Below are 22,251 nucleotides of genomic sequence, written 5' to 3'. Positions count from 1 at the left end.
TTACTTCATCTGTCTCGGGATGACAGGTCCTCCTTGCCGTGGCGAGGAGGAGGAGGAAGAGGAGGGAGGAAGGTTTATTGTCCCGCGGGGAGCTTCCGTGGGGCCAATGGCGGCGGAAGAATGCTGGAGGGACAAAGGCCATAACTCCATTCTATAGCAACACAAGCAGGCCATTGTGCTCACGCACGCACACATGCATGGACGCAGCGGCTATACGCTAGCCATGCATGCCGGACGCTTTCCCACACCGTGTGACACCCCCCCCCCACTGCGGGACATCTCCATCACTAGATGAGCAGTCCACGCGGGAGGGGGCAGAGTGGAAGTGTTTGTTGCGTCTTCTCTGCAAGGACGCTTCCCAGCATGTGGACAAAAACACCGTCTGGCTTATTAGCATCAACGTACAGTAGCCGCATTCCTGAGTCTGCACTCGTTAGCCTCTACCCCCCCCCCCCCCCCCATCCTCACCCCCCCCCTTGCCTGGAATCATCCTGACAGGATGGAGGCGGGGCGGCGCAACCTTTACTGCCACAAATCTGCGAATGCTCCGTGGCCGTCAGACAGGTGAGCAACCTCCGGCTGGACGCGCCAGGAATGTGTCGGCACCTCCGGGACAAGTGCGCAGAGAACGTCGGGAAACCCAAACAGTCCACGCGCTCTCTGCCGCCCGGGGGCTGTTTGGGGAGCCGAGGGCATGACGTCACAAGGCGAGAGGCGATAAGGATATTTTTGTCAAATCCATGTGAAGAATTTCAAGGCCTGGGCGCCGATAGACCGAAAAGCGACATTACGTCCACTAAGGGCGACGACACAATTTTGGTATCCAACAACAACAACGTAAATGAAACAAACATCGAGTCATCTACCACAAAATAAAGCAAGCACATTCAGGAGTATTATAGGAGTATTAGTGCTAAAGCTAGCCTAGTAGCTTCATTTATTTAGCTAACTAGCATTAAGTTAGCCAAACAGCTTCAAGGTAGCCAAGAAACGTAGCATTTAGCGCTAGCCAGTTAGCTTGCCCGGTTTATCGAGTACAGTATACTGGACTAAAGTTAGCCAAATAGCTTCATATTCTGTCGTATTTTAAGAAAATGCCAGTAAATCAGCTAGCTTGAATATTTGGAGTTTTGAAGTAAGGATTTGCCAGGCAGCGTCATTTATTTAGCTAACGACGCTCCATGTTAGCCAACTAGCTTCCATTAGCGAGTGCCCTCGGCATAATATTAGCCAAACATATTCCGTAAATGTAGCCTAGAGACTTAGCATTTCCAGTTAGCCAGTTAGCTTCCGTTAGCCACAACTCCGGCCTGATGCTTCAAATTAGAAAATAAGCATCAAGATTTTGAGTTTATTGACGTGACGTCACGCAGCTTCAATGTGTGTAGCTAACCCCGAAGTAGCTGCAGTTCATTTATGAACACATTCAGCAAAATAATTTCATTTTTGTTAATATATTGTAGTAAAGGAGCCAAATAACTTCCGTTTTTGTGGATACCTGAATAAAGTTCGTCATGGTAGCATGTAACTAAAGCTAGCAGAGGGTCTGTGTTGTGTTTGTTGTCTATTTTGCTAAAGAATGATAAAACAATAAAGTCAATCCCAAATTATGGTGCAAGGATAATTGTATTATCACTGCTTGGGTCGGAAAGAGAAAGTGAAAGCTAGAGTGTCCTGGTGGAACCTACCTGCAGGTAAAAGCTACATGAATGTGGAAAACAGAGATGTCCAAACAACACTGCACAGGAAGTAGCGGTGGAACTGTCGGCCATGCTGGCTAGCTAAAGAGGAGTCTGTGCTAATTGTGTCCTCGTGCACACAAATACATTCATCTTGTACACCTGCAGCGTCTTATGGCTTCCTGTGTGTCAGGTGAGGGCGTGTGTACGCCGTCCACACCGCGGCTTCCGTCGTGCCAAAGCCGTCCTCTCTTTGTGCGTCCGTATTCCATCATGGTAAAGTGCTGCAGAGAGGAAGTCAGCGCCCGGCACGTTTCAGTCTGTGCCGTTTCATCCAAATAATAATAATAAAATAATAATAATAATCCACGCGTGGATGCGTCCTCTGAGTCCCGTGTCCGTCTACCAGTTGCAGTCCTTCCTGAGCAGCGTGAGGACTTTGCGTCCCAAGCTGGCCTTCCAAGGCTTGACGAAGCTCTTCATGTTGACCAGGAGGTGACCCTGCTTCCTGTCCGCGTGGCCCGCCACCAGGTACTCCACGCCTGGCGCACCCGGGACATGAAGACAAGGAAAAAGTCGTTAGCGTTCACGTCACCGCACACACCCAAAATCACTTCCTTGCTCCTGTCAAATACAGGATCTTTGACTCGTGTTTTTGCAGTAGATTCCAGAATACAGCAAAATATTCTACTGTCATATAGAGGATCTTTGACTAGCATGTTTTGTAGTTGATTCCCAAAAACAGCTTAGTGCCCCTGTCATATAGAGGATCTTTGACTAGCATGTTTTGGAGTAGATTCCAAAAAACAGCAGACAGCGCCTGTCATATAGAGGATCTTTGACTAGCATGTTTTGGAGTAGATTCCAAAAAACAGCAGACAGAGCCTGTCATATAGAGGATCTTTGACTAGCATGTTTTGGAGTAGAATCCTAAAAACAGCAGACTGCGCCTGTCATATAGAGGATCTTTGACTAGCATGTTTTGGAGTAGATTCCTAAAAACAGCAGACTGCACCTGTCATATAGAGGATCTTTGACTAGGATGTTTTGGAGTAAATTCCTAAAAACAGCAGACTGCACCTGTCATACAGAGGATCTTTGACTAGCATGTTTTGGAGTAAAATCCTAAAAACAGCAGACTGCACCTGTCATACAGAGGATCTTTGACTAGCATGTTTTGGAGTAAATTCCAAAAAACAGCAGACTGCGCCTGTCATATAGAGGATCTTTGACTAGCATGTTTTGGAGTAGATTCCTAAAAACAGCAGACTGCGCCTGTCATATAGAGGATCTTTGACTAGCATGTTTTGGAGTAGATTCCTAAAAACAGCAGACTGCACCTGTCATGTAGAGGATCTTTGACTAGCATGTTTTGGAGTAAATTCCGAAAAACAGCAGACTGCGCCTGTCATGTAGAGGATCTTTGACTAGCATGTTTTGGAGTAGATTCCTAAAAACAGCAGACTGCGCCTGTCATATAGAGGATCTTTGACTAGCATGTTTTGGAGTAGATTCCTAAAAACAGCAGACTGCGCCTGTCATATAGAGGATCTTTGACTAGCATGTTTTGGAGTAGATTCCTAAAAACAGCAGACTGCGCCTGTCATATAGAGGATCTTTGACTAGCATGTTTTGGAGTAGATTCCTAAAAACAGCAGACTGCGCCTGTCATATAGAGGATCTTTGACTAGCATGTTTTGGAGTAAAATCCTAAAAACAGCAGACTGCACCTGTCATACAGAGGATCTTTGACTAGCATGTTTTGGAGTAAAATCCTAAAAACAGCAGACTGCACCTGTCATACAGAGGATCTTTGACTAGCATGTTTTGGAGTAGATTCCTAAAAACAGCAGACTGCGCCTGTCATACAGAGGATCTTTGACTAGCATGTTTTGGAGTAGATTCCTAAAAACAGCAGACTGCGCCTGTCATATAGAGGATCTTTGACTAGCATGTTTTGGAGTAGATTCCTAAAAACAGCAGACTGCGCCTGTCATGTAGAGGATCTTTGACTAGCATGTTTTGGAGTAGATTCCTAAAAACAGCAGACTGCGCCTGTCATGTAGAGGATCTTTGACTAGCATGTTTTGGAGTAGATTCCTAAAAACAGCAGACTGCGCCTGTCATATAGAGGATCTTTGACTAGCATGTTTTGGAGTAGATTCCTAAAAACAGCAGACTGCGCCTGTCATATAGAGGATCTTTGACTAGCATGTTTTGGAGTAGATTCCTAAAAACAGCAGACTGCGCCTGTCATATAGAGGATCTTTGACTAGCATGTTTTGGAGTAAATTCCTAAAAACAGCAGACTGCGCCTGTCATATAGAGGATCTTTGACTAGCATGTTTTGGAGTAAATTCCGAAAAACAGCAGACTGCGCCTGTCATATAGAGGATCTTTGACTAGCATGTTTTGGAGTAGATTCCTAAAAACAGCAGACTGCGCCTGTCATATAGAGGATCTTTGACTAGCATGTTTTGGAGTAAATTCCGAAAAACAGCAGACTGCGCCTGTCATATAGAGGATCTTTGACTAGCATGTTTTGGAGTAGATTCCTAAAAACAGCAGACTGCGCCTGTCATATAGAGGATCTTTGACTAGCATGTTTTGGAGTAGATTCCTAAAAACAGCAGACTGCACCTGTCATATAGAGGATCTTTGACTAGCATGTTTTGGAGTAAATTCCTAAAAACAGCAGACTGCACCTGTCATTTAGAGGATCTTTGACTAGGATATTTTGGAGTAAATTCCTAAAAACAGCAGACTGCGCCTGTCACACAAGGAGGCTTGACTAGCGTTTTTTGCTCCTCTCATAGAGGATCTTTGACGAGCAGAATGTGTTACTTTCATATAAAGGATCTTGCGGTGACTAGCATTATTTTGCCATAGATTCCTTAAAACAGCAGTGTGTGTTCCTGTCATATAGAGGATCTTTGACAAGCATTTTATTTGGAGTTGATTCCTAAAAACAGCAGATTGCGCTCGTCACACAGAGGACCATTGAGTAGCATTTCTTCAGGCGCGTGATTGGCTAAAAGGTTTGAGAGTTTACCCATGGCTTTGGCGCGCACTCGCCGGCCTGCAAACGTGTTTGTTGTTTTTCTGGGGTTGGCCTTGATAAGGAGCTGGTGACCTCATTACTCATTACTGCCTTATTAATAATCAACCAATCAAACGCAGGGGGGCAGGGTTCACTTCTACAGGAGCCCCGATAAGGCCTTCCTCACCTGGGTTGAGGATGGGGCAGGTGCACCCCCGCGCCGTCCACGACTCGGGGTAAAGCGTGACCACCCCCCGCTGGATCTTCACCTTCTGGCTGAGCACCTTCTGAACTTTGACCTCCACCTCGGCATGGGAGCCCTTGTCATGCGCCGACAGCACCTTCACCTTCAGCACTGAGGAGGAGGAGGAGGATGACTTGCCAAAGGATAATAGGATAGGAAGAGCACGAGTGCTACACGCATCTAGTCCCTTAACAAGAACAAAGTGAGATGTCTTACCGTAGGCGTAGTTCATGGTGCAGAAAAGTTTGCTGTTGGTCAGCGGCTGCTCTTTGCACTCACACTTCTCTGCAGGGGACACACGTCCATTAATGTGTGTGTGTTCTGTGAGGAATGCGCGTATGAAAGCTGCCGGTGGGGTCTGAGTCACGGGACACCGGCCACTGGGCGGTGGAGGAGGAGAAAAACAAGAGCCCACCTGAGTAGTGCAGGGCGGAGAAGAGCTCGTCCACTCGGAAGATCCTGATTGGCTCGCTGGAGTTGCCCTCCAAGTTGTGCAGATCCGAACTGCAACCACACACAGACACACGCACACACGTTATACATGATCTTTGAGTGCTCCTGTCAAATTGAGGATCTTTGACAAGCATTTCTGCTGTTGGTGCTTAAAAACAATAAAGCACTCTTGTCACGGAGAGGATCTTTGACTAACATTTTTGCCGTCGGTCATAAAAAACACAGTAGCGCTCCTCTAATATACAGGATCTTTGACTAGCATAAGTTGTCCTGTCTAATAGAGGATCTGTGACTGGAGTTTTTTTCCATCCGGTCCTTAAAAACAATAAAGCACTCATCACGTAGAGGATCTTTGACTAAAATTTTTGCAGTTGGTCATAAAAAACACAGTAGCACTCCTCTAATATACAGGATCTTTGACTAGCATAAGTTGTCCTGTCTTATAGAGGATCTTTGACTGGAGTTTTTTCCATCCGGTCCTTAAAAACAATAAAGCACTCATCACGTAGAGGATCTTTGACTAGAATTTTTGCAGTTGGTCATAAAAAACACTGTAGCACTCCTCTAATATACAGGATCTTTGACTAGCATAAGTTGTCCTGTCAAATTGAGGATCTTTGACAAGCATTTCTGCTGTTGGTGCTTAAAAACAATAAAGCACTCTTGTCACGGAGAGGATCTTTGACTAACATTTTTGCCGTCGGTCATAAAAAACACAGTAGCGCTCCTCTAATATACAGGATCTTTGACTAGCATAAGTTGTCCTGTCTAATAGAGGATCTTTGACTGGAGTTTTTTCCATCCGGTCCTTAAAAACAATAAAGCACTCATCACGTAGAGGATCTTTGACTAAAATTTTTGCAGTTGGTCATAAAAAAAACACAGTAGCGCTCCTCTAATATACAGGATCTTTGACTAGCATAAGTTGTCCTGTCAAATTGAGGATCTTTGACAATCATTTCTGCTGTTGGTCCTTAAAAACAATAAAGCACTCTTGTCACGGAGAGGATCTTTGACTAACATTTTTGCCGTCGGTCATAAAAAACACAGTAGCGCTCCTCTAATATACAGGATCTTTGACTAGCATAAGTTGTCCTGTCTAATAGAGGATCTTTGACTGGAGTTTTTTCCATCCGGTCCTTAAAAACAATAAAGCACTCATCACGTAGAGGATCTTTGACTAAAATTTTTGCAGTTGGTCATAAAAAAAACACAGTAGCGCTCCTCTAATATACAGGATCTTTGACTAGCATAAGTTGTCCTGTCAAATTGAGGATCTTTGACAATCATTTCTGCTGTTGGTCCTTAAAAACAATAAAGCACTCTTGTCACAGAGAGGATCTTTGACTAACATTTTTGCCGTCGGTCATAAAAAACACAGTAGCGCTCCTCTAATATACAGGATCTTTGACTAGCATAAGTTGTCCTGTCTAATAGAGGATCTTTGACTGGAGTTTTTTCCATCCGGTCCTTAAAAACAATAAAGCACTCATCACGTAGAGGATCTTTGACTAAAATTTTTGCAGTTGGTCATAAAAAACACTGTAGCGCTCCTCTAATATACAGGATCTTTGACTAGCATAAGTTGTCCTGTCAAATTGAGGATCTTTGACAAGCATTTCTGCTGTTGGTGCTTAAAAACAATAAAGCACTCTTGTCACGGAGAGGATCTTTGACTAACATTTTTGCCGTCGGTCATAAAAAACACAGTAGCGCTCCTCTAATATACAGGATCTTTGACTAGCATAAGTTGTCCTGTCTAATAGAGGATCTTTGACTGGAGTTTTTTCTATCCGGTCCTTAAAAACAATAAAGCACTCATCACGTAGAGGATCTTTGACTAAAATTTTTGCAGTTGGTCATAAAAAACACAGTAGCGCTCCTCTAATATACAGGATCTTTGACATGCATAAGTTGTCCTGTCTTATAGAGGATCTTTGACTTTTACCTTTGCCAAATAGAAGATGAGGCGTTTTTGCAGTGGGAAAATGAAGCGCCGTTCTCCGATACTTTTGTGTTTACAACTCACCTGAGAACGCAATCGCCCGTGAAAGGTTCGCAGTCTCCGGCGCAGTCGCACGGGCGGCAGCCGTACTCGTGGAATCCCCAGTATCCCACCATGCACCTGTCGCAGTAAGCCCCGCCCACTCCAGGCTTGCAGACGCAGTTGCCGTTGGCGGGGTCGCAGAGCGCGTCGCCGGCCGCGTGGAAGGCCATGGAGCCCAGAGGGTGACATCTGCACGCTGGCGGAGAAAGAAGTCAGGTTGAGGTTGTGATTTATTGACTGTGAAAAGAAGAGACGTCTCACTCAGACACGTTTATCACACACACACACATCATTAGATAAGATAAAGTGCAACAGCAATAACGTCGTAAAGATAGCCCCTCCAGGGACTTTACGGGCTTGCGTGCGTTTTCGCATGCTTATCTGACGCCGTGTGTCAGCTCCACGCACGCCAACGCTAATGCTAACGTTAATGCTGCATCACTGTTTCACTCCTTGGGAATAATACCTCTGGAGGATAAGAAACGACCTCCTGTGTCTTTCTGCGGCGCATGACAAGACTGTTTTCTTTCTGGCAGGCCCCCTCGCAGCCTGGTATGATAAAAATGTTCCTCACGACGCAGGGAAATTCCTACATTGTCAGCCAGAAAGGATTTCACAACCTGGCCCCTCACAGACAGGGGGATGGCACGGACGCGCCTTATTTCTAATATTTAGCTTACTTTAGCACCGGGGGCCACGTATTGAAACTCTTAACATGGTGGCATTTCGATATTTTGATGTCAAAGAGAGCCAACAGTAGCGGACAAAAGTTTAGAGACACGTCGTCATTCAATAGCATGAGACATTGTCTCCAAACTTTTGTCTGGGATTGCAAGTACCTGTATGTACTGTACAGTTGATTTGGGGACTTTGTTCGCTATGCTAATGGTTGAGAACATGTCCAATGCCAGTCAAATGTCTACAGTCAGTTTTTCATGCAATTGAATGAGGAACTGGTAGGCATGGCATGGCACTGTGTACTGATGAAGTACCGGTCAGACAGTTTGCCATGCTAATGAATGAGAACATGTCTCCAAACTTTTGACCGCTACTGTATACTGATGATGAAGTACCGGTCAAAAGTTTAAAGACAGTTTGCCATGCTAATGAATGAGAACATGTCTCCAAACTTTTGACCGCTACTGTATACTGATGATGAAGTACCGGTCAAAAGTTTAAAGACAGTTTGCCATGCTAATGAATGAGAACATGTCTCCAAACTTTTGACCGCTACTGTATACTGATGATGAAGTACCGGTCAAAAGTTTAAAGACAGTTTGCCATGCTAATGAGTGAGAACATGTCTCAAAACTTTTGATCAGTACTGTATACTAATGATGAAGTACCGGTCAAAAGTTTAAAGACAGTTTGCCATGCTAATGAATGAGAACATGTCTCCAAACCTTTGACCGCTACTGTATACTGATGATGAAGTACCGGTCAAAAGTTTAAAGACAGTTTGCCATGCTAATGAATGAGAACATGTCTCCAAACTTTTGACCGCTACTGTATAATAATGAAGTACCGGTCAAAGGTTTAAAGACAGTTTGCCATGCTAATGAATGAGAACATGTCTCCAAACTTTTGACCGCTACTGTATACTGATGATGAAGTACCGGTCAAAAGTTTAAAGACAGTTTGCCATGCTAATGAGTGAGAACATGTCTCAAAACTTTTGATCAGTACTGTATACTAATGATGAAGTACCGGTCAAAAGTTTAAAGACAGTTTGCCATGCTAATGAGTGAGAACATGTCTCCAAACTTTTGATCAGTACTGTAAACATGCCTTTAATTGTGTCAATGTTCAATAACAGCTAGTCTAGACTAGTTTTCATATGATATGTCATGTATATTTCATATGTATTTGAGTGACTCGGGCCATCCTGTGGGCTCCCTAGTCGCCATAGTGATTATTAAACAAGCAGAGAAATGGGAAATGTTTTTGGACGGTCTGGTGCATTTTGACAGTTGTTTTGGACACAACACACACGCGCACACACACACACACACACCCACGCACAGCAGCACACCCACAGCATTGAGCTCAGAGGGTCACATCTGATAGATAATCAGGAGGAGAATGTAACCAGCGCTCTGTGTTTATAGATGACTATCTGGTGTTTACTTAGGACTCATCTCATCAGCGGAGGGCAGCACGCCGCTCGGCTCGGCGCGGCCAAACACACACACACACACACACACACACACACACACACACACACACACCGTGACTCAGCCATCCAAAACACCAAAACAAGCATAGACGGACAAACATTGTCGTATGTGTCAGGTCTGAGTCAAAGCGAAGGTATGCCGTAATCTGATGATTAACTTATGGCGTAAACCTTGGACACAGCGTGGGCTGCCTGACATCTAACACACACACACACATACACACACACACACACACACACACAGGGCCAGGTGCCCCATCGGTGATATCCAGCACGTCCCTGCTTGCACTCTTCCTCATTCCTGGTGAGAATGAAGCGCGGTGGCGGCGTGCTGAGGGATCTTACTGTACGATTCACACCGACACACATAATCAATGATACTTAGTGGAATGTCTAATTATATATTTCATCAGTACACAAAGTTTTATCAATGAGCCTGACGTGCCAGGCGCTAGGCTGCTGCAAACAACTCAACCAGGGGGGCCAAATGTTTATCCAGTGACGGCCATGCAGTGAAAAACCAAACGGATGGAGCTTCGCCACTTTGACATTTTGTAAAGCAACATATGGAGATATGATAAGAAGTTATGTATCTATCCATCCATCCGTCATCTATGCTGCTTGTCCTCACTAGGGTGGGGGTTGCTGGAGCCTATCCCACCCTGGACTGGTGGCCAGCCAATCACAGGGCACATATAGACAAACAACCATTCCCACTCACATTCATACCTATGGACAATTTGGAGTGGCCAATTAACCTAGCATGTTTTAAGCGGATAATTATATTAGTTATAGTTATATACAGTATATTTCAAGAAAAAAAATGTTTTTTTTTTAAATTACATATCTAAATCTATGTCAGCTTTTTGTAAATTTTCTTCTGGTAATATTATGACGTTATTTCCATAATATTTGGACTTTATTTTTCAAAAATGACAACTTTGTTTTGTTTTGATTGTTTCTCATAATATTGCAACTTTAAACAACAAAAACATCTTTTTTTAGACTGTTTTTCCAAATAATAGTGTGTTTATTCTCATAAAACTCAATATAAAACCCAATATTCTCATTTATTCTCATATAATTTCTGCTGTTTGTTTCAAAAACATTCAACTTTTACTATTTATTTAACAAAAATTTTGCAAGTGTTTTTTAGTGTTCTTGTTAAATTATACGATTAGAATGGGCCGCGTGCCACACTTTGGACACCCCTGAACTACAGTATAATGACCATCTGATCATAGCCGTATGCCCCCTAGTGGCTGTAAAAGGCATAGGAGTGAGGGAAGGATTGTTTTACGGGTCCAGCATTGACACAAAGGAATCAAATAGAACCAAAACAATCAAACGGTGTGTGTCTTTGTGTGTGTGTGTGTGTGTCTTACGTTGGCATGAGTCGGGGGCGGTGTGCGCTCGCCGGGGTTCCCTGTAGAAGCCGGCCTTGCAGCTCTCACACTGGCGCCCCTCGGTGTTGTGCAGACAGTCGCACACGCCGCCGCTGCGCTGGCCAGACTCGCGCCACGCCGCCCAATCGAAGTGGCAGCTGTGAGCGTGCCCGTTGCACTTGCACCCTGAGACGCCACCGCAACAACGAGGAAGGGGGAGGGGGTTAGGTATGGACTGCAGTTGTTGGTTCGAAGCTTACACTTTGCCATAGTGTTTTTTTTTTTTTTTTTTACAAAAAACACTTCAATGCTATTAATGCTGGCATTGCCGTCTAGCATCTTAGCACTACTACAACATTGGTTCTGTTGCTGCTTTGTTGTTCAACAACCTCCATTTTATTTAAAAAATGCACATACTTTCAATAGACGGTCACTTAAAAAAGGTTTTGCAGTGTCATGGTTGGTCCAGCTTTATCTAGCTCTGCACGCGCTTTAAAACGTTCCTAACTTACAGTAGCTGTGGGTGTGAAACTTACACTTGTGGCATACCGTTGTTTATAGTTGTTGATGTATGAAATGGTCAGCAGTATTAATGCCGGCATGGGGACTTTAGCATCTTACTTGTATTACAACATTGGTTCTCTCGCTGCTGTGTTGTGCAACATGCAGTTCCACTCAATGACGCGTTCAAAAGGCTTTCAATGGATGGGCACTTGAAAAAATGGCAGCAGTTGCATTTGGAGTATCATCTTTATCTAACTCTACATGCGCTTTAAAAAGTGAAACTTACACTTCCGCCATACTGTTGTTTGCAAAACAACTCATGCACGCTATTAATGCTGACCGAGCAGCAAAAGACAACATGGCAGCACGGAGGGGTTGCACGTGTGTGGTGAGGATATTAGACAAATGCGAGGAGGCCCCGTGTCGCGGTCCAGCTGGACCGGTGCGGTCTGGTTTAGGTCTGCACGTTACATAACAGCATGCACACTCACTGCGGCACTCGTGCGGCGCCCCCGTTAGGCCGTCGGCGGGCTGCCAGGGTCGGTCGTTGTAGAGAGGAGTGCAGCGCTCGCAGTGCTCGCCGGCCGTGTTGTGTCTGCACACGCACTTCCCGTGGACCTGCCAAACATCAGACGCCGTTAGCGACGCCGTTAGCGACGCCCTCGGACGAGTCTTCCTTGCCTCGTGGTGCTCTTTAGGAACTATCCTGTGCCCTCCGCTCACATTAGGGAACGGACGCTTGATTGTTTGGCTTCATCGCCGCAAACAATACCAGGGACTCTGAAAGGCCTGTGTGTGTGTGCGTGTGTGTGTATATGTGTGTGTGTGTGAGAAGTATGCAGCACTGAGAGCACAATAACAATCTCCTTGTCATTCCTGAGTGCTGGAATGCCATGTATGCTGGATAATGATTGAATGGGGGGGAGAAGGGAAAGGGGGGGGGGACAAGGCATCTGAGGAAGCTCTTTATTTGTTTGCGTTACAGCGTGATATGTGGGACACAGTTACACAACACACACACACACACACACTGTAGATGGACGCTACATGTGAACAAAAAGTATGTTTGCTAAACTCCAACATTGTTTCCCACGGCGTGTGTGTGTGTGTGTCTGTGACGTGTCTCCGCCTTGATCCAAACACGTGATCCAACGTGTCCTCTGTCTGAACTGACCCCAGATCAGCACACATGCACACACACACATGCACACACACACATGCAGAAAGCAAGTTTGCTCTCATACACTTCTTGTATTTTCCTCACTATGAAGGCAGTATTTCCCCTTGAAAACAGTCCAAAACGTTAGCATGCTAACACCTTCAATGATAGTGCTAAGTGTTTACATAAAAATACCAATGAAAACAGCTAAAAATGCTACTATGATAATGTTCACATGCTAGTTAATGCCACCATTAGCATGCTAACACCTCGCATAATATTGCTATGTGTTTAAACAGTATATGCAGTATATGCACTAGAAATGCTGCTATTTTAATGTCGGCATAATAGCAATGCTAACATGCTAACACCTCACCTAATAGTAGTATGTGTTTATAGAAGCGTCTATCTATGAAATTGGCTAAAATGCTACTACACTAATGTTACCATGCTAGCAATGCTACCATGCTAACACAGTGTTTATATGTGTGCTAGAAATGCTGTTATTTAATGTCTGCGTACTAGCAATGTTAACATTGGCATGCTAACATCTAGTATAATAGTGGTAGGTTGTCATACATGTGTCTACCTATGGAAATGGCTAAAAATGCTACTATGCTAATGTTAACATGCTAGCAGTGCTAACATGGTGGCTAACAAGATGTATTAAAAAGTATTTATTTCATTATAATTTTAATATATTTTCTAAAAAAATATTTTTTACATTAAAATTGGAGTATATTCCCTAAAAACATATTTCACAATAAAATTGTGGTGATTTCTTAAAAAAATTAAACATTTATTATGCATCAAGGTTTGAGAAAAATAGAAAAATAATTTTTTTTTTCAATTTCAGGATATTCCCCACCAAAAATGCTTCATTTCTCTCAGAGTTTCCATTTGTATATTCCCTACAAAGTACATGTACGTTGCTCAAACTGTGTTTGTCATGAGCAATTAGTTGTGTCTGTGTGTGTTAACGCTCCAGTGGCTGTCTAGGGACGTCATTATGATGTGTGTGTTAGCTTTGTGGCTAACTAACAGACAGTGTAATCACTCGCAAACCGCAAGAAACAAGAAACACTACTGTGTGGGCGAGTGGGGGTGGGGGTGGCACGACAGGAGTCTGGACTGTAATGACTCCACGGCATGCGCACACACACACACACACACACACACACACACACACACACACACACACACACTGTGTATATCAAGACAACTAGAGCCAAATCCATGCCAAGCCAAGAGGCCAAGAGTGGAGCGTGGAAGGTGTGCACGCCACACAGGATATGACTTTGTGTTCTCTTCATTTCCTGCGACTTAGCCGCGTCTTAGCGGTAAAGCTGACCCTGACCCCCGACCCCTGACCCTTAGCTTCCAGTTGAAACCTGCTACAGTATGCACCGTCCGTTCGTAGCCTACCTTACAAGCGCGTGTTGCCCAGTTGGAGTTCATACGCCATCCAGCACCCAGCAGTTACATAACCGGCGGGTGTTTGCCCTCCCCAGGTGCTGCTGTCGGGACACTCCACAGGGATTTACTGTTCAAACCTCCGCAGCTCCGCAAATATTTGCCGTCTATATTATTGTTCCAAGGAATCTTATGGAATGTTGTGCTTGAAGCGGCGCGCAGCAATAAAAGGTCCCAGTGCTGTTATTATGCTTATTTTTATTCCTTTTAATGCTATTGTTCCGCTTGACGTGCCGATCAAATCGTCCCACACGATCAGTCTGGATTGTACCGTCTTTGGCCCCCTCCTGTTGGATTGCAAACTATATTGCAGGATAATAACATTTCTTTGGCATCCTACTGTTGAGTTACCAACGTTTTGAGGGATCCAAACTAACTAATTGGATTATATAGCTATATTTGCCGCCATTCTGTTGGGTTAACGAGCTATTTTGCAGGGTTCCAAACTCACCAGTTTGGATTGTACAGTAAACCTCGGATATATCGGATTCAATTGTTCCCACTGGTTTTGTCCGATATAAGCAAAATCTGTTATATGCGTATACCGGAAAATGTCCGTTTTACGCATATATGGGATTTATATCCGGTATATGCGTGAATGGGATTTTATCCGTTATAAAAAGGCACTTCCTTGACTATGTTTCCAATGTACCTGGACGCGCAGGCAACGCTGCAAACGCTGCAAATGACGTCGTATAGCGGCCTGTCACGATTCGGCGAATCGGAGCGCCACGATGCGGCCATCCGATATATGCGAGGGAAATTTCATGGAAATGCATTGGAACGGGACCGAAATAGGCAAAATCCGTTATAAAAAATCCGATAAATGCAATGAATTTTTATTGGAAATGCATTACAGAAAAATCGGTTCTTTTTTATCTGTCCGTTGTGAGCGAATTTCCGATATATCCGAGTCCGATATATCCGAGGTTTACTGTACCACTTTTGGAAGCCTTCTGTGGGATTACCAACAATTTCACAGGGTTCCAAACTAACCAATCTGGATTATACCACTTCTTGACACCCGACCTATAGGGTTACCAGCTATTTTGAAAGGTTCCAAATTAAATCTGGATTCTATCATTTTTGGCACCCTTGTTGGGTTGTCAAACTGTTTCTGAAAAGTTCCAAACTCACAAATCTGGATTATACAGATTTTGGCAGATTTTGTTGGGTTACCAACTATTTTTAAGAGTTCCATATGAACCTGTCGGGTTCAACAGGTAACTATTAACTAAATCTGGATTGTACTGTTTTTGTCACCCTACTATTGGGGTACCAACGATTTTGCAGGTTTTCAAATGAACCAATCCGGATTATACAATGTTTTTGGCACTACTACCAGCCACTTTGAATGGTACCAATATAAGCATCTACCACTTTTGCAACCCTACTATGGAGTTAGCTACCATGTTGTAGGGTAACAAAAACTGTACCCAACACACTTTGGTACTTTTCTGTTGGGGTACAAATAATTACAAGGGTACAAAACCCCCCAATCTGTATTGTAGCACTTTTGGCACCCTCCTGTTGAGTTACCAACCGTTTTAAGAGGTTGTTTTTTTTAGCGCACCCTTCTGTTGGGGCACCCACTCTCGGGACCACAATCAGTCCTGCCAGATTTGCATTTTTTTTCCATTTGATCCACAGCAAAAATGTACTGTTTTTCTTCCTGAAGCGGCAGCCCCGCCCTCCACAAAGTCTCGTGGAAGTCAGCTAAGTCGTGCCAGTGAAACAAAACAAACAAACGGCAACGCAAACATTGGCAGCAGTAGAAAGTGAAAAATCCTAATTAAGATAAAAGTCTTTGCTTCCTGCTGGTGATTGTGGCGTGTGTGTGTGTGTGTGTGTGTGTGCGTGCGCGTGTGTGAGTCCACGTTCACACCTTCATCAACGCGTCAATATCTCCATCATGAAGCTAGCAGGAAGCTGCTTATCAGAGCGGGGCGGGGTGGAAAGATCAAAGACAGGTGACTGCCCCCCCCAACTATGAACATTATTAAGACGAGTGACTGGCTGCACGAAGCATTTACTCCTAAATGACTCCTAATCCCGTTTGCATCTCCACTTCCTTAACAAACATGGCCGCCGGCATGGCATGAGCGATGAACAAGTCAAAACAAAACTTTGTTTGAGGTGTTGCTCGTTGGCTTACCACATGGCTGGTGCGGTCCCGGATGGGTTGGTACCCCGGCGCAGGGACGCACTGCTCGGCGTGGCCGTTGCAGAAGCAGCTTCCCTTCACGATCAGGTCGTAGATGGCAAAGTGCCGAGTGGGCGGGGCGTCCCGACCGTCGGGGGCGGGTTCTTTGGCCTGGCAGGGGCACGGCTGGAGCTTCAGGAGCCGGATCCGGATGTTGGTCACCCTCAGCTGCTGCTGGCCCTCCGGACCAAAGGGGTCCAAGGATTCCCACTTGGGGAGGGTGCGGTAGATCACCTGAGGAGCGCAGGAAACAAGTTTTCACAATAAAAGCATGAATGAAAGGTGCGGTGGGCAATTACAGGACGATACTGAACACAGAGGTTTGGGGCTCTGAAGCACCGACCCAAACCACTTGACGGAACCAAAATAGCTGTCCCTTCTGGCACCCCCTGTTGAGATGCCAACCATTTTTGAGGGTGCCAAAATAACTCATTGTATCGTACCACATTTTCACCTTGTTTTGTTCCACCTTATGGGTACCGTATGGGCTGTTCCACTTTTGGGCACCCCTATATTGTATTGCCAACCATTTTTGAGGGTGCCAAAATAACTCATTGTATCGTACCACATTTTCACCTTGTTTTGTTCCACCTTATGGGTACCGTATGGGCTGTTCCACTTTTGGGCACCCCTATATTGTATTGCCAACCATTTTAAAGGGTACCAGAATTACCCATCAGTAGTGTCCCACATTTTTCACTCCATTTCGACACTCTTATGTTTGGGTCCCAATGGGCAAAGAAACCAGACTACCTGGAGAAAACCCAGGAATGCACGGGGAGAACATGCAAACTCCGCACAGAAATGGCCGAGGGTGGAATTGAACTCGGGTCTCCTAGCTGTGAGGCCTGCGCGCTAACCACTCATGATTATAATTATTAATATTAAATATGGAGGTTTGTTTTGCCGCTGTAAAGTCGTGTCGCAACACATCATCATGTGACCACGAGGGTCTTGTAAAATTTAAGATCCCCTTTTACGGTTGACTATCACCACGGTAACCGCTGCTGCGGTGTGTGTGTGTGTGTCATCAAAGTGTGTTGGCGCCCCCTCATTGGCCGGCTCCAAGAAGTGTGATGGGAGGAGCGCTATTAATTTCCTGGTTGTTGCAAAAGGTCGCTGGGTCCCCGGCATTGTGGCGAGTAACGGGACAAATGTGGGGGGGAGGGGGGGGTGCCGGTCCGCGGGAGAGCACGGAGAGCCCGGCCCAGACAAAGACGGGGTACAGAGACGCGGCCTGACATAACTCAGGGCGCCACAAAGGGCTTGCGACAGGCACGGCCATTCCACGGCAACAACACATTCCTCGACAAACAAGAAAATTCCACAAGTTTCTATCTATGTGTTTACAATGGAGGCCCGTCACGTGTGTTGTGTGTGTGGGTGTGTATACGTGTGTGTGTGTGTGTGTCACCAACACAACCTTTGCACCGTCTTAGCATATCAATCATTAGCACCCGGGGTGAGAAAAGCGTCCATATTTCACTTCTGTCTGGCCTAAAAGAGGCCGCAGGCAAGCAGATTCAACGCTCGTAATCTCAAAAGCTCGAGTTCCGGCCCGCGGAATCGAGTCAAAGTCTTTACGGGGGCTAATTCCATCAAAGCACACTGTACTGTAACCTGGTAAACAGCACAATGGGCACTGATGGAGGCTGGGGGCGGCGGGGGCGGTGGGGACGTCTGGCCCATTACACTTCCTTCCCAGCAGACGCATGGAAAGCTGATGGAAGTGTTTTTATGGGCCTGCCTTCCCTAAGGAGGTCAATGCTCGCATTCTTCCATCATGGCTGACCTCATAAATAACACACACACGCACGCACACACACACACACACTACAGGTGAAGCCTCCAGCGTCGTCATGCTTTCATGTTCGAAAGTTGAGACTAGCTCCTCCTCCTCCTCCGTCCATCCATCACATCTTCAAGACCCCAGAAGGCTCAGACGCCCGCCAACACGCTTTGATGCACGGCGAGCGGCCGCGCACGTGAGCACGGCCTCTGTGAACTCTGTGGCATATTACATTACCATCATTCACATCCGCCATGTCAGAAAGACGCCTTATATCAACCGTGTCACTATAGCCATGATATCAGTCATCGTGCGTATGGTCGGACAATAACACCGCCGCCGCCGGATCTCCAGACTGGGAACGGAATCATCCACTAGCGGATGCGGGGTGTGCCATAAAACACACGACATGAAATATTTGGCGGATTAAAGCAAAACATGCGCGGCTGACAAAGCGCCACTTGACTTCTGTGACCTCACGAGGTCAGAGTGCAAGGGTCACGGTAGTGCAGGCACAGGTGGCCGTCTCCTTTTCTGACTCCAGCTCCTAGGAATCGTTCAGTGAAGCGAATCACTTGACTCACCCGAGTCACCCGTCACAGAAACGGCTCACGTGCAATTTGTGAATCGGTTTTTACCCTAAGAGTCTGCTGTGCTAGCACGCCCGTGACCCTGATGGTAGAAAATGGATGGGGGGGGGGGGGGGGGTAAAAGTGCGCACACACACACACACACACACAGCAGGGGGTCCGACGCAACACATTTCCTCACTGCTTCCATTAAACATCAATGGAGTGCAGGGAGCGCTCTCTCCTGCTGCTTTCAAGCACGCCTGTTAAACACTCACTCATGCACATGCATTGTGACCCCCCAGCCCTCACCCCCCCTCACCCCCCCACCCACACACAGTGTAGTATGACCCTGGCATGTTGCGTGACCGGGCTGCAAAGATTTGTTCCACTACAAACCATAGCAAGCGTTGACTCATTCATGATTTATGGAGCATTTCATGACACAACTTTGGTTAGACCCCCGTGTACCCCCCCCCAAAAAAGGGCGTTAACGTGACTGAGATGGCGATAATTGCATGCACTTCATACCGTAGCATGCTAAAGTCCTCAATAATTGATGCTAGCTTGAAACTAATGGCATCTTTTTGCTGTTTTTGCTTGTTTGCTAGCAGGATTGTAGGAAAAGAAAAAAGTGCATTTCTTATGCTAACATGACCCGACGTGGCTAACAGTGCTAACTCACCTCTCCTCGCGTGCACGGGTACGCCTTGGAGTATTTGGACGTGCACGTGGCTCCGTCCCGCCCCGAGCCCGCCTTGCCCTCCGGGAGCCCAAAGGCGGCGCTGCAGTTGGCGGCGTAGTACTGCAGCAAGCGCCACGTCCGGCCAAAGTCCTGCGAGCGCTCCAGCGTCATGGCGGCGGGTCGGGGGGAGCGGAACACCACAATGAGGTGCGTGAAGTAGAACTCGGCCTCCAGGTCCAGCTGAACCGTCTCCGCCTCCACGCCCTCGGCCGACTGCCACCAGGTGTCGGGGTGCCGGAAGGAGGAGTCAGACATGGCGGCGGCCAAGTGGGACAGGTGGGGGAGGGCCGCGTTGCACTTGGCGCACTTGGCGGCGCCGCACGCCAGGCCCGGGTCGGTGTGGGCGCAGTAGGGCTCGGTGCCGTTGTTGCCGCACACCGTTTGGGTCAGGACACGGCGGCCCAGAGCCAGGTTGCCCATGCGAGGGTTGCAGGCCCGGCTCTCGCAGCGGGGGGCCACGCCCACACGGAACACTTCTGTTGACGCACCTGAAGGACACAAATGAGTAAATTAGAACTTTTGGAAGGCAGTGTCGTCCTCTCTGCTTAGATCCAAGTTTCGTCACGAGAAGGATGCTAGCTGGCTAGCATCCTGAAAGCAACCAAAAACATTTTAAAGGAGGAGTCCGAAGAACTGGCGCCGCCTCTTGTGTGTACACAAGTCAAGAGATTTACCTCGATCGGAAGCGTTATGCAAAAGGGATAATGGCGCCATTGTGCACCTGCCGGCCTCAGACTGTGACACAGATCAAGTTTGGCAGCTCGGCCGGGACGAGCAGCGTTCAGACGCCTTCCAGATGCCTCGCAAAGCCCCTCAGGCTCGCCGCCTCGTCCTCACAGTGTGGATTTATTACTAGCTGCTCTCCTTTTGTGTGTGTGTGTGTGTGTGTGTGTCAGACACCAAACACAGTGGCTCATATTAAAAATAATAGGCTCAACTGAGGGGGCGGAGGGATGGGGGGGTGAGTTCCTTTTGTGTCTTAGGGGCATGTTTCTCGCTAAACAGGAGCTGGTGTGGAATTATATAACTGTCTGCAGGTGGGGAGGTTGCAGGCGGAACACACTGTGCTCACCAGCGGGTGGTAAATTCAATGTTGTCACTTTTTAATGACGAACTCCAATCCAAATCAGAGGAAGTTAACAACAGTGAAACTCTTGCTCGCTCACTCCTGTTGTGTTCAATCATGAGGTTGAGATTACACGCCGAAGGGCAGAGATGTTGCATATCCATGCAGAATAAATGTGCAACATTGAATACAAACGTCTGAGTGTGTGAGAATGATGTCGCGCCTCCTCAGATGGTGAAAGGTTCAAATCGACAAATACTTCAAGGGAGTTTTGACTGGATGTGAAGAAGCGGCGCCATATTAAAAACCACGGACTGACCTGCACCTGACAACACCACCACGCTCGTCACCAGCACCAGCAGCATGTTGCCTTCGGCGCAGTCCGCACACAGCGAGCAAGGAGGTGCGCGCAGGCAGGTGGAGATGCTGTGCAAAGAAGAGTGCGCGGGTTCAAATCCGGTGTGGGCTTTCTCTGTCACTCAGCTGAGATCCACTGAGGCAAAGGTGTGCGGAGGAGTGAGGCGGGAGGAAGCATGACCCCGCGCGGCTTCTGAGGAAGAGCGGTGAGGAGGAGGAGGAAGTGGAGGAGTGAAAGTCCAGCTCGTGTGCCGCCGATCCGAGACCTGCAGAGTCTTTCATTTCCACGCAGTGCTTTGCAAGTCCCACTGAGGAGTACACATACACACACACACACACACACACACACACACACACACACACACACACGCAAAGTGAGGGAGTGTGAGGAAGCTCCGCCTCCATCTTTTCCACTTTGCACTTCCCACTCACTTAAAGGAATATTCCAGGCTGGGATGGATCGTCACACCAGTGTCCATCAGGAAGTTGACTATGCAAACAGCTTCATGAAAATAACACGAAAATGTACCACATCAATACAGTAATACAATATTTCTACTGTTTAAGAAACTACAAATATGTAGTAACAATATCGCGGCTTGATTATCCTCCCTCGCTATATCGCGTTTCCCCCCGGAAATTAATAAATGATGGCTGTTTGGTGGTAGACGATGGCCTATTGTTAGTCAAACGTATTAAAATACGAATAATGTGCAGTATTGTTGTCACTAGGCGGTGGTAATGACACAAAATATTGAAAAATTACCTCAACACTGAATGAAGTCAGCCGTGAAAATAAGTTTTCCTGCCATTCCGCTAACTAGCTCGTTAGCTTGCTAGCCTGTTAGCACGCTAGTTAGCTAGCAGCTGTCTGGAGTCCCTGCAGCGTAACAGTGGCAAAGTCGTGAAAAACAATGAATAATTGGAGTACAAGGTGACTGTTGGTGTGTTATTTCATGTCCACGGGGTTCTAATAATAGTTTTAAAACCGCATTAAAAAGTCTTAACTACGACAATATTCCATTTATTGACATTGAGTCTGACACAGCGGTTGGTCTGGAACCAATTAACCGCTAAAGAGGGACGTTTCCAAGGTATCATGGGAATCAATTTATTTTTTATATACAGTATATTATTTATGTTATTAATCATGTTATTCAACATTTTTGAAAATATTCTATATTTATTATTGACGTTATTTTTACTCAGTCAGTTATTGCTTTTATTTATTCCTTTAATCACTGAATATTCTATCAATTTATTGTCTCAATTACAAATATGTTTCAAATTTGCTTTTTAAAAATGTATTAGATAATTATTTTAAAGAAATAATGACAACGTAGTTGTTGCACTGCATCATGC

General features: G+C 46.0%; 1 protein-coding gene across 3 annotated transcripts; it reads right to left on the bottom strand.

The window, feature by feature from the left end:
• Positions 1-1,607: 1,607 nt before the first annotated feature.
• On the bottom strand, positions 1,608-21,955 carry ntn4 (netrin 4). Of its 3 annotated transcripts, XM_058067394.1 has the most exons (12): positions 21,656-21,946; positions 21,322-21,391; positions 20,852-21,197; positions 19,407-19,954; positions 16,316-16,597; positions 12,020-12,146; positions 11,025-11,210; positions 7,446-7,659; positions 5,379-5,467; positions 5,180-5,248; positions 4,907-5,074; positions 1,608-2,221 (listed from the first exon to the last, which is right to left on the bottom strand). In XM_058067394.1, exons 3-12 carry the CDS (start codon positions 20,895-20,897, stop codon positions 2,082-2,084), a joined length of 1,869 nt encoding a protein of 622 aa, XP_057923377.1. In that variant the 5' UTR covers positions 20,898-21,197; positions 21,322-21,391; positions 21,656-21,946; the 3' UTR covers positions 1,608-2,081. The 3 variants fall into 3 exon arrangements, with proteins under 3 accessions (XP_057923377.1, XP_057923378.1, XP_057923379.1); XM_058067396.1 differs by lacking the exon at positions 1,608-2,221 and having other exon boundaries at positions 4,926-5,074; positions 7,446-7,700; positions 21,656-21,955; XM_058067395.1 differs by lacking the exons at positions 20,852-21,197; positions 21,322-21,391; positions 21,656-21,946 and adding an exon at positions 20,141-20,369.
• Positions 21,956-22,251: the final 296 nt, after the last annotated feature.

This window comes from Doryrhamphus excisus, chromosome 3 (assembly GCF_030265055.1).
Source record: "Doryrhamphus excisus isolate RoL2022-K1 chromosome 3, RoL_Dexc_1.0, whole genome shotgun sequence".
NCBI classification, from domain to species: Eukaryota; Metazoa; Chordata; class Actinopteri; order Syngnathiformes; family Syngnathidae; genus Doryrhamphus; species Doryrhamphus excisus.
Note: the sequence above shows the minus strand (reverse complement) of the source record. Positions and strands in the feature narration are given on the sequence as shown.